General features: G+C 40.1%; 1 protein-coding gene and 2 long non-coding RNA genes across 8 annotated transcripts in view; 1 reads left to right on the top strand and 2 right to left on the bottom strand.

The window, feature by feature from the left end:
• LOC119845311 (zinc finger MYM-type protein 4) overlaps nt 1-9,787 on the bottom strand; it is a 57,473-nt gene extending 47,686 nt beyond the window's left edge. Inside the window, exons 1-2 of one of the 6 annotated variants that reach the window (XM_038377418.2) lie at nt 9,459-9,568; nt 5,779-6,076 (exon numbers count right to left, since the gene is read on the bottom strand). Coding sequence is in view for 3 of the 6 variants with exons in the window: in XM_038377415.2 (XP_038233343.1) it covers nt 9,459-9,500 (42 nt within the window). In the remaining 3 variants the exon portion in view is untranslated. Of the gene's footprint in view, nt 1-5,778; nt 6,077-9,458 lie in introns of all 6 variants that reach the window. The other 5 variants (XM_038377415.2, XM_043505912.1, XM_043505913.1 and 2 more) reach the window with 5 other exon arrangements.
• LOC122458260 lies at nt 5,749-8,439 on the top strand. The gene is made up of 3 exons (XR_006278187.1): nt 5,749-5,944; nt 7,373-7,475; nt 8,190-8,439. It is a non-coding gene; the product is annotated as an uncharacterized LOC122458260 (long non-coding RNA).
• A 726-nt stretch (nt 9,788-10,513) lies between the features above and the next one.
• On the bottom strand, nt 10,514-15,593 carry LOC119845470. Its single transcript, XR_005289604.2, has 3 exons — nt 15,580-15,593; nt 11,101-13,890; nt 10,514-10,994 (listed from the first exon to the last, which is right to left on the bottom strand). It is a non-coding gene; the product is annotated as an uncharacterized LOC119845470 (long non-coding RNA).
• Nucleotides 15,594-15,640: the final 47 nt, after the last annotated feature.

Raw genomic sequence — 15,640 nt, forward strand, 5'->3', positions numbered from 1 at the left:
CAGGGGACACCATCATAGGGCCTAATCACATCAGCCACCCTATCAGGGCTCATTCACCCGCACATCTACCAATGTAATATAAATTATCATGTGCCAGCAATGCTCCTCTGCTATGTACATTGGCCAAACTGGACAGTCTCTACATAAAAGAATGAATGGACACAAATCAGACGTCAAGAATTATAACATTCAAAAACCAGTCAGAGAACACTTCAATCTCTTTGGTCACTCGATTACAGACCTAAAAGTGGCAATTCTTCAACAAAAAAAACTTCAAAAACAGACTCCAACGAGAGACTGCTGAATTGGAATTAATTTTGCAAACTGGATACAATTAACTTAGGCTTGAATAAAGACTGGGAGTGGATGGGTTATTATACAAAGCAAAACTATTTCCCCATGTTTATTCCTCTCTCCCGCCCCCGCCCGCTGTTCCTCAGACATTCTTGTCAACTGCTGGAAATGGCCCACCTTGATTATCACTACAAAAGGCTTTTCCCCCCACTCTCCTGCGGGTAACAGCTCACCTTACCTGATCACACTCGTTACAGTGTGTATGGTAACACCCATTTTTTCATGTTCTCTGTGTACATAAATCTCCCCACTGTATTTTCCACTGAATGCATCCGATGAAGTGAGCTGTAGCTCACGAAAGCTTAGGCTCAAATAAATTTGTTAGTCTCTAAGGTGCCACAAGTCCTCCTTTTCGTTTTGCGGATACAGACTAACACAGCTGCTACTCTGAAACAGAACATAGGTTGTTTTATTAAACTTATGACAATAAGTCTTTGAAGACAGTGATAACTAGACAGAGTTTGTTTTCTTCTGGTTATGACTCTAGTCCACCCCCAAATAAGAGACCTACAAGAGGGCTTTGCATATAAATTAAGAGAATACAGGAATGGGGTATCCTCTGGTTGCTGAAATATTACTTCAGGGGTTCTCAGACTTTTTCACCATGTGGTCAACATTATATTAATAGATTCTGGTGGACCAGATAACAGTCCTGTGGTCTTTACCTACAGTTGCCTCCCTTCCCAAAACTGTCCTGTGGCAACTACAACAGTTGCTTACATGGAAGATAGGAAAGCCTTTATTTGTTTTTAGATCTCTCTACTACAATATGTTTTGTCCTTACTGAAACAATGTAATCAGGACATTGACTTTAGCTCTTTAATTCATCTTCCCTGCTGATGCTTTCTTTTGCCTCTTCCTCCTCTCTCTTTTACATGGTGCCTTGCCACCTGATCCTCTCCTTCCCCTACTCTCATAATCATGGACATTCCCCTCCAGCTGGTGGCTAAAATTCCAGTCCAGCTTGTGGTTCTAGTTCCCATGGTTGGCTCCTATTTCCTCTTCTCCTCCTACATAGTTGTGGCTCTTAGTAGAGGCAGCTAGACTGGATGCTCCTCCTTGTTTCCAATGTCTGTTATACATAATCTGGATACCTCCAAAACATTATTATATGACCCAAAAACTCCCAGCAACCCACCAGCAAATGCTCCATAGGACAGTTTTGAATTGTTGCACCAAATAAATAAACAGGAACACAAAAACAAGACAGTTTGTACAAGATGCCCCAGTAAAAATAGCCAACATAAATTAAACATGCTGGAAACAACTATCCAAGATGAGGACCCTAGTGGTAAAGATGAGACTTTCTCCTATAGCATTTGGCTCCTACGACAGCATTCAAAACGACTATTACCAGCAGCCTAGAACTTCTTCATCCATTGTGATACTTTCCAGAAAACTCACTCCATGGTCGACAGAAGGAGTGAAGCAATTTTAGGAGACATAAAAGATATAGAAATTCATACCACAATGCAAGCACATGATGCTCCCAGTGCCCTTACAGAAAAATAAGAAGGTGCTGGTCTACAGAGCAGATATTTTGGAAAACAAGCTAAAACTAAACTCAATCTCAAGCTCACTCAAAAACGAAACATTGTCAAACTTTAGAGCGTACAAATCCACTCAGTCCTACATCTTATTCTGCCAATCGCTAAGACAGACAAGTTTGTTTACATTGATGGGAGATACTGCTGACTGCTTCTTATTTACAATGTCACCTGAAAGTGAGAACAGGCATTCGCATGGCACTTTTATAGCCGGTGTTGCAAGGTATTTACATGCCAGATATGCTAAACATTCGTATGCCCTTCCATGCTTCGGCCACCATTCCAGAGGAAATGCTTCCATGCTGATGATGCTTGTTAAAAAAATAATGTGTCAATTAAATTTGTGACTGTACTCCTTGGGGGGAGAACTGTATGTCTCCAGCTCTGTTTTACCTGAAGTCTGCATATATTTCATGTTATAACAGTCTCAGATGATGACCCAGCACATGTTCATTTTAAGAACACTTTCACAGCAGATTTGACAAAACGCAAAGAAGGTACTGATGTGAGATTTCTAAAAATAGCTACAGCACTCGACCCAAGGTTTAAGAATCAGAAGCACTGTCCAAAATCTGAGAGGGACGAGGTGTGGAGCATGCTTTTAAAGTCTTAAAAGAGCAACACTGATGTGGAAACTACAGAACACAAACCACCAAAAAGGAAAATCAACCTTCTGTTGGTGGCATCTGACTCAGATGATGAAAATGAACATATCCGCACTGCTTTCGATCGTTATCAAGCAGAACCCATCATCAGCATGAAATCATGACCTCTGGAATGGTGGTTGAAGCATGAATGGAAATATGTATCTTTAGCACATCTGGCATGTAAATATCTTGCAATATCAGCTACAACAGTGCCATGCAAACACTTATTCTCACTTTCAGGTGAGACTGTGAACAAGAAGCAGGCAGCATTATCTCCTGCAAATTGTAACCAACTTTGTTTGTCTGAATGATTGGCTAACCAAGAAGTAGGACTGAGTGGACTTGTAGGCTCAAAAATTTTACATTGTTTTATTTTTGAATGCAGGTTTTTTTTTTTACATAATTCTACATTTTTAAGTTCAACTTTCATGATAAAGAGATTGCACTACAGTATTGTATGAGGTGACTTGAACAATAATATGTTTTTGTTTTTTACAGAACAAATATTTGTTATCAAAAATAAATATAAATATAAAGTGAGCACTGTACACTTTGTATTCTGTGTTGTAATTGAAATATATTTGAAATGTAGTAAACATCCAATTTTTTAAAAATAAATGGTATTCTATTGTTGTTTAACAGTGTGATTAATCACACAATTATTTTTTTAATCGCATGATTAATCGCTATTAATTTTTTTAATCCCATGACAGCCCTAATAAACATTGGTGTTGAATTTTAATAAATAGCCTGAGTATTTGTATATACGATTTCAGATCTTTTTAATTCAAACAGGTAGATGAACTTTATGCTTTCTAGTTACAGAATTAAATTTATATGTAGAACTCTGTTTTGGCTTTTCCATCTAAACTGAAAAAGCATAAGTTTGATGTTTGTTGTAGTGTTGTTTGATTGGGACTTTTTTTTCTGAATGGTGCTCTAAAAAGGATTATTTGATTCTGAACTAAGACAGACTGGGGTTTAATTTTTCTGTTATTACCGTGTGTTTAGTACAGAGGCGTTGAACTTTGGCCTAAGGAATAATGAGGCTGTTTGTGGTTCATATCCCAGACTTCATTGTGCTATACTGTCAGTGTTCAGTTAGACCAGCTTCCGCTGTCTCTGGAGCATGACTGGAGATTCCACTCTTGGTGATTTATTAATAATTATGGATACAGTTCTAAGGGGGAAATTTTATGAATGCTGTATGTTTAATTGGTCTCAAATGCTAATTTCAGGAATTACTTTTTGTTACTGTTTGTACCTAAACATTTCTTGTTTCAGAGTAGCTGCCATGTTAGTCTGTATTCGCAAAAAGAAAAGGAGTACTCGTGGCACCTTAGAGACTAACAAATTTATCTGAGCATAAGCTTTCGTGAGCAACAGCTCACTTCATCGGATGCATTCATGGATGAAGTGATCTGTAGCTCACGAAAGCTTATGCTCAAATAAATTTGTTAGTCTCTAAGGTGCCACGAGTACTCCTTTTCTTTTTGCAAACATTTCTTGATTTATTTTAATTTTACACGGTGAATATTTCTACATTATTTCTCCTACCTATATTTCACTGTATACTTGCTATTAACTTAGCTTTAGATGGGAGTCTTTTGAACATTAACGTATTAAAGACTGAAGTAAAAACTGATTATATAATCTTCCCAAAGACATATTTTTTGTTTTTTTACTAAAACCCTACTGATTTCCCTAAACAATTTTCTAGCTAACGCTACATTTTTTTTTTGTCATGGAAAAAGTGTCATTTTTCATAAAGAACCATGGCAACTTTCACAGGGCAACATCAAATTTCATGAACATTCATGTTAACGGCCAGAATCAATTAAACAATACTTCATCATGAGCTGAAATATTTCAGTACATACCAGAATGAAGAAGCAAAGAATTTCCACTTACTTTTTAACTTATTGGAACTTTGAAAATATTCAAGAATCAAAGGGAGAACTTGTATAACTTACTGAAAAAATAAGAATAAATTTCAATAAAAAAATTAAACAAAAGATACAGGAACATCTGCTCTATGAAAATTTTTGTTCAGCTAAGTTCAGCCTGCAACAATATTCTGTGTACCACATGCAATACGAGACTTAAAGTTGGCATAGATATTATTTACTCTCATTTTCAGTTCCTTTGCCAGAGTAGTGTAAAGTGGCCCTGTTATAAATGAGAATCCAGCCCAAATTCTCTGGTCTTATGCTCCTGTATTTAAAATCCTGCAGTGCAACATAGTGTGAAAACGTTATTTCAGCACTTGCATTGTGGACTGGCACACACAGACGACTGCAACATTTGTCAAATCAGAAAAATTATTGAAGTTCTTATACCTTGCCAATTTCAGTCTGATGAATCATAGCCTAAATAAGAGATTTTCACAGGAGGTGGGCGGGGACGGGACTGCTAGACAGCTAGAGTTTTATGTTTTTGAAGCAAGTGGTAAATTCTATGATTTCCATAAAATTGAACCACAGTTAAGGAAGTTTTAATTACAATGATATTTGAATATCATATATATTTTTCAATGAAAATTAAGAGTTACACAGACACTTTGAAACTTCAAAATGTGTTCCAATTTTCATATGCTTCTGAAAGGCCACTTAAAAGTTTCTAAATGTGCAATTTCATTGCAGTATTATTGAGTTAGAGAAAATATTATTGTCAGAGCATTCCTAGAATCTGACTGCTAGTTCTCTCTGGATGAACTAAAAGAAAAACCAAAAACATTTTTGATAGGTGACTAACTGATTTTACCTTTCTAATTTATTTTTGCCAAAAGCCAAAGAAAAGCAATAATTTTGGACTGATAATCAAATATTACATTTGAGATTGCTTTCTAATATATAGCAAAAATGTATGGAAAAAAACAAAGCAGCTATGGTTTCACAACATTACCAGTTCTCAACTGGTCTAAAAAAAAGGCAGTAAGTAGCATGCATTTGTTGAACAAAGAACATTTTCGTAATTTAAAGCTACAGATAGAAGTCTTTAAAAAAACTAGTTACTTTTATTTTTGTTTCCCTTGCAGTTTCTGGAAAGAAGCATTTGCAGAAAGATGGCACTAAGAACAAGGAAAGGGTAAATAGAGAACTAGATGACATTTAAATTATAAGGGGAGCACCATTCCCTAACCTTTCTTATGGCTTACATGGGTGTCCTTTTCCCCGAGAAGGCTAAATAGCAAATCAGGGTAGCAGACCTCCTATCTCTCTCAAACTCACCTGTCATGTGGTCTTTGCTTCAGTGTGAACTATGCTGCTAGCAGTGCAGACACTACCTGCTGGTGGAACCAGTTCCACACAAGAGGCCAACTCGCCAGACTTCCTACTGCATTCCTGATATAATCCATTTAATCTTCCCTGTGGCACAGCTCAATTTCTTCTCCAGGTAATTCCCCATATGGATCCTTGCACATCCTTTTTCTGTTCCCTTTAGACATCTGACATTAAAAAATGCACTTCTGTTGCTCTTCTCTGCCTGTCTCCCTTTTTCACCAGTAGAGACATGATGTTGCTTTCACTATAGAACGGAAAGCAAAAAATACGCTAAGACACTAGAAAGCAGGAGCAGCTGCCACCCTAATGACAAGTGCTTGATGAAAAGTCTTCTACTGGAGAAGTCTTACTTTAACAGGTAGAGATGACTACAAAGCACAGATGTTATCAGCAAGAACAGGACTGGGCTACAATAGCTCTGTTTCTATGCAGCTAGGAACTCATTATGAAATGGACAGATGGGAGCTATCTGGATAGAGGGGGCTATTGACAGGAGTCCTTCAAGAAAATTCAGTAAATAGAATCAGCTACAATATTATTTAGACATTATTAGAAGGTGAAGATGGAAACAGGTCCATTTCAAGAACGTTGGGCATGATTCTCACTGCAAGGCCACTTTACACAGCTCTAGTTGTGTGAAGGGCCTTAAAGTGTGCTTAAGTATATTTTACTTCCACTTGAAGACCCCTTTACACTGCTCTGGCAATGTAAAGTGGTCTTAATGTATAAGAGAATCAGGCCCATTACGTTCACATATAGCAGCCAAGTGTGGAAGGATAATGGTAGCAACTTGTTCTTTGAGAGATGGACGGTGACAATAAATGCCTTTGAGAATCATAGGGTTAGAAGGGACCACAAGTTTAACCCCCTGCCAAGATGAAAGGCTGTTTATAACGTCTTTGCACCACTGAAGGAGGTTCAGCAATACCAATTCTCAAATGAGAGAACATTTCCTTCTATTTTCAATGGCACAAGAATCATACTGAAGTTAACAAATGTTTGAAGATATCTGCCTTATTGATGTAAGATGCCTGCTTGTCTATCAGCGCTAATTTAAATTTCCAAGGCCCCAAGGCTGTCTAACTTTACTCACACTTAGTACTTTACTCCACAAATAGTCCCACTGATTTCAGTAAGGGTGACAGAATAAGAACCTAAATAAATACATGCCCTGTTTAAATTGTAATCTGTTCAAGAAAGGGACATTACAGTCAACTAAGAGGAAAATGCCATGCGCATTTGAGGCACTGAAAAAAAAAAAAAAAAGAATTTCACTCCTTAGTAGAAAATATATTAGTGGACAACCTTGAACTTAAACCTTTAGCATTTATAAATACAAAAGTAGTTTTATAATAATTTAAGTAGGTTTATTTATATTCCTTATAAAATGTATCAGTGTTGTTTTGGGGAGAACACTAATCTCCTTTTATAGTGATTTTTTAATATTAAAAGTTGCAGAATATTATTAAAAAGCAAATAGAAGGCCAGCTTTTTGTTTTTTGCAATGGCAAAGTGTTCATCTTTCCTTCATTCTTTGCAGATGTTCCTGGATCAAGTTGCAAGATTGCATCCAATGGATTTAACAAGATGACAATTTCAACATGTACAGAACTATCACTCTGGAGTGACAGTCCTTGCAAAAGGTATGGGGGGGGGCGTGGAGGAGGTTCTTAACACAGATTTCTGGAGGGCAATTTCTGAATATGCAAGCATTATAATTTATCAGGCTATCAAAAAGTTTAAGGGTAATTAGAATATCCAGAAAGGAAAGGGATTCATGATTTTCCTCTTTTCACAATACATTACTACTGCGTATCCCAAATATCTCCTCTCAAAGATGGAATACATTTGGCAATAAACACTGCATAATGTACCGAAGAGAAAGATAAGATTTGCAGAAGAGCTATATTACTAACATCTGAATTGAGTGGAAATGAAGTTTTGCTTTGTATTTTCTAATGCATTTCTCTCATCAAGTCCCTTACCCTCCCAACTCCTTGGGAATATCTGAGAGCCTGGTCACTCACACACACCTTTAGACTTGTGGGAAGTTGCACCAAGTTGAGTGGGACTGCTCCCGAGTATAAAGCTACACAAATGTATAAGTGTTTGAAGAATCGGGATCTAAGACAACATTATGATGATGTTCCATGACCCTGTGGTAGTTGAGCAATATAAAACTACTTAGACAGTGTTGCCAATTACATCCAGAAGATTCACATATGCTACCTAACAACTAACCAATCACAAGGTTCATGTTATTTGAAGCAAATTAATTAAGTTAATCTTCTTTTATACGTATGAACAAAAAGTTTTGTAGAGAATACTCATTGTCTCTAAATAAATAAATTTGTTAGTCTCTAAAGTGCCACAAGTACTCCTGTTCTCATTGTCTCTAAGTCCAGAACTTGAAAGGACTTCATCATAAACAGCATCTTTCAGACAACGGAAATGGGACAGCTCAGAAGAATGGTAATGGGATATGAACTTTCATTTCTACATCAGAAGCTCAAACCCAGGTTAGTATTGATTCACTTATTACTGACAGTTTTCAATTGGAGTTATACAAGTGCAGAAAAAAGCCATGGACTTGCTGCACATTTGTTTAGAAAAATGCTTTAAAACTTATTTTTATCAGCTATTCTTCAGGCAACTAAACATAGGGAATAAGAAATCTATTACTGAGATCCCTTATCACTGTGGTAAAATAACATGCCTAATATTCATGCAGACTTAACTGTGAAACTGAAGGACCATGTCTCAGTATTAGCTGTGCTAATAGTACTCATATAGTGGCTGCAATCGGAGTAGCTAAGAACTGGATGAGCCTGCCATGCTGAGAACTCACTTTGGTTTGGCATGGACAATTAACATAACTTTTTAAAAACAACTAGTGTGTGCTTAAACAAGGAAAAGCCAGACTATTAAATCCCAATGATGAAACCTAATAAACTTGAATTGTGTCGTTCGAATGATGACACCCGGAGGACCAACTGACACTCCCTTACAAAATTTTAAAGAGGTAATATCACTCAACTGATTTGCACCGGAAAATTTTAGGGAAAGCTAGAAAATTTTCAACATTTGTAATGCACCTTAGCTACCGGATTCCATGCCCTTAATTAGTGGGGACTTTGCTTGTTGGGTCATGGCATCGCCAGCATGCTTTATGATGGCATCTCACTCCCAGCCCGGTCAGGACCTCCTGCCATAGACTACCGAGGCTTTGGCATGGGAGGTTGGCGGCGGGGGGGGGAAGGAGAGGAGAGAGAAGGATCGTTTCCAGACAGCCATCTTTTCAAGACCACTTTAAAAGGCCCCTTCCGCTCCCCCATCCTCCACAGGCCAGATCCCGATCAGCGCCCCCCCCCCCCCGCGACCCTCCTCAAAGGCGGAGACGGGCTGCGCCATCCCTTTAACAGGGACAAAGGGGAGCGGGCGCGCGAGTCCCTCCCACCCGCTCAGCACACTCCGGATACCCCCCCCCCCGGGGCTGCCCCACTCCCTGCCCCTCTGCCTGCGAGCGCGGCCCCCTCCTCTGCGGGCCGGCGCCTCCCACACGCCCCCTCCCCCTGACCCGCCCCTGACCCTTCCCCTTTGACCTCCCCAGCCCCCCCCCCGCTCACCCTGGCACGAGCTCCGGGTCCCTCCTCCTTTGCCTCCGCCATGTTGGGCCCCCGCAGCCCTCACACCCCGGGGTGGGGGGGGGGCGTCTCTGCCGCTCGCCCCCTGTAGGAGGAGGTGACACGGAGCGGTGGGGGTCGGCCCCGAGCCCTGCTGCGGGGGAGGGGGGCTCCGACCGGGCTCCCCGGGAAGGGGGGGGTCTAGGCTGCTCCCTCGAGGGGGGAGGAAGGGGGGGGCTAGTCGGACCCTCCAGGCCGCCAACCTCTTAAAGCTGCAACCACAAGCCCCAGCGCGCGGGGGGGCGAGTGCGCATGCGCACGGCGCATGCGCTGAGGCTCGGCTTCCCCCCGCCCCCTCCCCGCGCATGCGCGCTCGCCCCCCTTGCTCCTTCAGGTCCAGGTTGGCTCCCTCTTAAAGGGCACCGCGTCCATGTCTAGGCTGAGCTGGGAAGGGAGGGGCCCACAGCCTGCAGCCTCAGTGGAGACCCAGGGGCTCTGTGCTCTGAAGGGAGGGGGAGGGTACACTATTAGGGGTTGCACTACACCAGGCCGCACTATCCACCGTGGCCAAGGCGTCCCCTGCAGCCTCAGCACTGTGCCCCAGAGGCCTCCCCCATGCTCCAGTACCCCACCCTCACGCCTCATGCCAGGGTGCCCCACTACCCCCTCGCCCCCTGGCACGCCCGCCTCCCATTTTGCACTCCCACCTCACACCACAGCACCCGGGCAACGTTGCCACAGCACTCCCTCGCACTGTGACACTCCTACTTCACCCTAGGGCACCCTCACCTTAGGCCTCACATCGCGGCATCCAGGCCATCCTACCAGAGCCCCTGCCTCCATCACACACCACAACATCTCCATCTCATGCCATGGTGCCCGCCCCTCTAGTGCTTGGGACCAATTGGCCTCAGTGAAGACTGGCTGCAGGTCCCCACCCTCTGTGGGATTGCCAGATGCGATAAGGCAACTTTGTCCCGGTGACCAAGCTGTTCACAAGCCCTCATCAAAGTCATGCTTGAAGTGACCTCGTGGTGTCATAACATTACTCTTGGAGGCAGTATGTATTTGTTTATTTAAAGGAAGCCGGCAAGTTAAACATAGTATATTCTTACAAGCAAATTTCCTCCCCTATGTTGCTCATGACATCTGAGTTAATTAGCACTGAAAGGATGTTGTTTATCTTTCATCTCTGAGGCAATCTATTTTTATTATTAATATTTATATTACGACAGAGTCCCAAGGCGCATCCCTCCCATCCTGGGATCAGCACCCCATTGTTTTAGAGACAAAAATAGATACAGTCCCTACCCTGATGAGCTATTTATTGTTTGCCCTTCACTTGGACTGGCTAGTGAAACTAGATTAGTCAGTTTTGCTTTTGTTTATAGTGTCCAGGCTATGTCATTCACTAATAAAAATATCATAGTCAGTTTCTAGTTAATTTCACTTTTTGTCAGTGCAATACCTGGATTGCAAATATGTGGAGGATAATTTATTTGTTTTCATTGGAGTTTTCCTAATTTTGCAGAAAGATTTCTGCTCACGAAAGCTTATGCTCTAATAAATTTGTTAGTCTCTAAGGTGCCACAAGTACTCCTTTTCTTTTTGCGAATACAGACTAACACGGCTGCTACTCTGAAACCTGTTGGTCATAGGTTCAGCAAAGATCTGTTTCTACAGAAACTAATCCCCCAATCCTGCAAAAATTTGCATATGTTTACCTTTACGCATATAAGAGGACTCATTTTTAAGTACATGAATAGTCCCACTGATTTTAAGTTAAATTTAAGCATGTATGTAAACTTTGCAGGATCTAAATCTTTGCAGGGTTTAAATCTTTAAAGCTTTGTAATGGTGTTCATCACTTTGATACCTCCCACCAGTAACAGGGCATATGCCTTTCAAAAATACATGAAGACTGTAAATCCTTCATGCTAGAGACCGTCATCATCTTTTACCTGGTATAGTGTCAAACACATTGTCAGCACCCAAGGATAATAAATATGAACAACATAATCCCAGATGTTTACTAGTTAAATAATCTAATTGTTAATTATTTTTTTTTACTAAATAGTGTATTCTTCATTTCCTATCCTAATCTGATGTGCACTGTTGTTGAACAACAGTTAAACAATAGCCACATTCTTTGCCATAGATAGCTGCATTTCAGTGGTGCTTGAAATGATCCCTGCATAAACTGTATCCTTCACTTCCTACCCTAAACTGTTGTGTCTTGTTGTGATTCATTATTAAAATGCTGTCAAGTCTCTCTCTAGAGGTGGCTGCATTCCAGTGGTGGTTGTGGATTAATTCCTGTATCTAATAATAATTAATAATAAATTATTAATAAATTAATAATTATACTTTACTTTTTATCCTTAAATTAATTAACTATTTAATACTTTATATATCAGTTCGTTACAGCTTAAAGTACTTTGGAATCCTTCACAATGAAAAGTGCTATATAATATAAAAATAAATTTGTTGTAAGACTTAGTTAATATTTATAAAGTTCTCTTAAGATTCTTGAATGGATGGAAGTGCAAAGTATAAATATTTATTAGTGGCCCAAAACAATGGAGTAACAATATTGTCAAATCCTAAAATATGATGAAGTTGTCGTAAAAATTATTAATTAAAAAAAAAGTGAAGTTCTTTTTCTTTGACTTTTGGTTTCTGAGCCTGTAAGTAGCATTAGGATCACATCCTCAAACTTTGCTCCACAATCATTAGGTCTAGAGCTCCAAATGAAAGCTGAGATTTTTATGTAATCACATGACTCGAGAAGCTAAATGAAATCACAATTGTTTGCAAAACTGATGTTACGCACTGTCGTGTCTGGAACAACGTTGTAGAGTACTGTGACACTTTTTATGAGTTGTTCAGTGCACAACAACAGGAACAATAAGCTTTTTCTTCTTGTGTTTTTCTCATCAAAGAAGTAAACTGAGGAGCTGAGGAAATGTCAGCATAAGCCCCCAGATCTGACAATATACTGAAAATGCATACAAAACACTGAGTAATATTTTTTGTTAGCAATAGGCCCTGTCATTCGAATTGAATGTTACAAGACAATGTGCTGTTAACAAGTGTGCCTGATAAAGGATTTTCTTGTATTGATACGGTGTTACTGATAGTGAGGTTTATTATTTTGTGGAATAATCTCCCACTGGAAATGGGGAAAATCATGTCACTTGAGACATTTAAAACTAGATCAGGCAGAGCCTTGGAGCACAGATTCTAAAGTACAGTCTTGCATTAGCCCCTCTTAGGAATGGAGTAGACAAACTGATGGGACAAATTTTCAAAGTTGCCACAACTTGGCTTAATCTTGCACCTAACATTAACCATGCTTGTATTAAGAAAAGGAGGACTTGTGGCACCTTAGAGACTAACAAATTTTGAAAGCTTATGCTCAAATAAATTTGTTAGTCTCTAAGGTGCCACAAGTACTCCTTTTCTTATTCCAAAGAGACTACCACCTGCCTGCTCCCCTGCTCTAGGGGCCTGATCAGCACACAGGAGTCTTTGAGTATGTCCATATTGCATTGTAAGCCCAGGTCTGTGAGATCTGTGCTTGTGGAGTGTGTTTCCAAGCCCACACTTCAGCCATAGGTGCTGGAACTAGGGGTGCTAGCTTTTAGTGGTTTCAATTATATACCAGGTTTACAGTTTGGTTCGTTGGCTCTCAGCACCCCCACTATAAAAATTGTTCCAGCATCACTGACCTGAGCATCCACGTTCCATTGTAAACCTGGATTTACAATTGCTGAATATGAGTCTCATAGCCATGGTAACGCATCAATACTGAAGTAGGCAGACCTTGTGACTCAGGTCTGTGGCTTGAGCTGTATCCACGCTGCAAAATGACAGGGCTTGGACTTGAGTCACAGAGAGATTCAAGCTCTGTCCCAACACAATAGGAGGATCCTAGAACCTGGGTCCTGTGTGCTTGCTGACCCAAGTTAGACTGATTTTGTGTGTGGATGGAACGGGGGCTTAGGCTCAAATCTGAATCAGAGCCTTTTTAGTGTGCTATGTAGACATACCCTGTGGAAGTTAAATAGGATTGGATCAGGCCTAGGTGATAGAGGAGGGTTAAGAGAAGTAGACAATATCCCATGGCAAAAGGCTAATATGGCATCCACTGACTCCCACTCTTGGTGCATCTTTTTTTTAGGCTGGAATGAAAAGGAACTGGATTACTCTTGCCATAGCTGCTTCCCACTGGTAGCAACAACACACAAAGCTGATAATGCCCCCTGAAAATGCAAGGGGTGAAGAAAGCCCTTGCCATTGTTCCTGGGCCGAGGAAGCGGGAGCAATAACCAGGTAGGCTCTCTCCTGTTATAGTGAAACACCACTTAACTGTGACTTTTCTGTGTGAAAATAAACACTCCATTTCAGGACTTAGATTACGTGGTGACGGACACTATAGAAAAAAAAACATAGACAGACAGGTAGATTAGACAGGTAGACAGATGTGAGCGCTCAGTTGTATACTGATTTATAATCGGTTTTAATTTACAGAAAAAAACCCCCAAACCATAGCCTATGGCACACCTCCGTTTAAGAGCATTTGTCTTTAAATGATTGACATTTTTAAAAAAAGTGATTGTGAAACTCCAATCATGTGCAGGCTGCAGTTCAATGAATTGAATGCATGATCATTCCACATACCCTCAGGCATGAATAGCTGAGTGTGGATCATCCAAATAAACCCCTCAGCATTGCACATTCTTTTCTATGCACTCCTTCCTCTATTTTAACTCAATTCTATTCAAAGAATTGCACCTGCAAATACTTGGACCATTTAAAAGTGTTAAATTGTCCTGATTCAATGCAAATAAATAACAATAATAATGTTTTCTTCCAAATTTGGAAGCAGATTCTGTGAGCATTTTCGCTTTGTTTTGTGGGATTACCTGGAAGAATATTTGGGGTCGGGAAGGAATTTTCCTCCAGGGCAGATTGGAGAGGCCCTGGAGGTTTTTCGCCTTCCTCTGTAGCGTGGGGCATGGTTGACTTGAGGGAGGCTTCTCTGCTCCTTGAAGTCTTTAAACCATGATTTAAGGCCTTCAATAGCTCAGACATAGGTGAGGTTTTTCATAGGGTGGGTGAGATTCTGTGGCCTGCGCTGTGCAGGAGGTTGGACTAGATGATCAGAATGGTCCCTTCTGACCTTAGTATCTATGAATCTATGAATCTGGAGCACGCTGTGTACACGTTGGGAGCTCAGTTTTGAAACATTGGGACCTTAATAGGACAATATATTAACAGCTGTGATTTTAAAAAATGGAAGTTTGGAGTAACAGAACTGTACGTCTCCTATAGAATAAAACATTTATTGCTGTATTAGCAAACAACCAGGCCAATTTTCGAGGGATGAGAAATAGGTCTGGGAGAAAAATTTTGGTCAAATAGTTTATACACTGAAAAATGCAGCTTTGGGGCAAATTAAACTATTAATGAATTTGGTGAATAGTTTTGGTTGAATAAAAAATTGAATTTTTTTTAAAAGTCTAAATAGTTAGTTTTGACATTTTCACAAGGAAACGTTTTCACTTTTTGTCTGAAACAATGATTCCTTTCTAAATTTAGCTATATTTAAAAAAACCCAAACATTCAAAGTGTAAAAAAAAACCCTGAAATGTAAGCAATAAAACAAAACATTTCATTTCAGGTCGAAACACTTTTTTTTTCTTCCAGATTTTTGGTTCAGCCACCAAACCAAAAACTCAATTATTCATTCAGTTCCAGTGAGAAATCTGTGGCTGAGAGAGCTCTTTTCCCACAAGTTTATATAACACAGAGACACTCCGATATGATGGTGATGAGCCTGATACACAAACCTAGACAAATTACATTAGACAGAAAAGTTGCTCAGCACAGACCTTCCTTTAGTGACCTCCTGTTGGAGTGATCTGGAAAGGATGTTTGAGTTCGGTCTCTTAGGTTCAGTGTTAATAGGGAGGGTTCAGCTCCATTTTGCTTATTTATATCAAACCCGTTTTTTTCCCTATAGTTTTTAAAAGCAAAAATAGTGACTTTGATTTTCCCTTTTATGGAAACCTCGGAGAGAGAATCCCCTTTAAAGAGATACCTCCTCAGCTGTACTCACTGTTGCTTGTCCTCTTTATATTCCCGACATCTGCCCCAGATATATATAAAGAGTATATATA

The sequence above is a fragment of the Dermochelys coriacea genome, chromosome 19, assembly GCF_009764565.3.
Source record: "Dermochelys coriacea isolate rDerCor1 chromosome 19, rDerCor1.pri.v4, whole genome shotgun sequence".
NCBI lineage: Eukaryota > Metazoa > Chordata > Testudines > Dermochelyidae > Dermochelys > Dermochelys coriacea.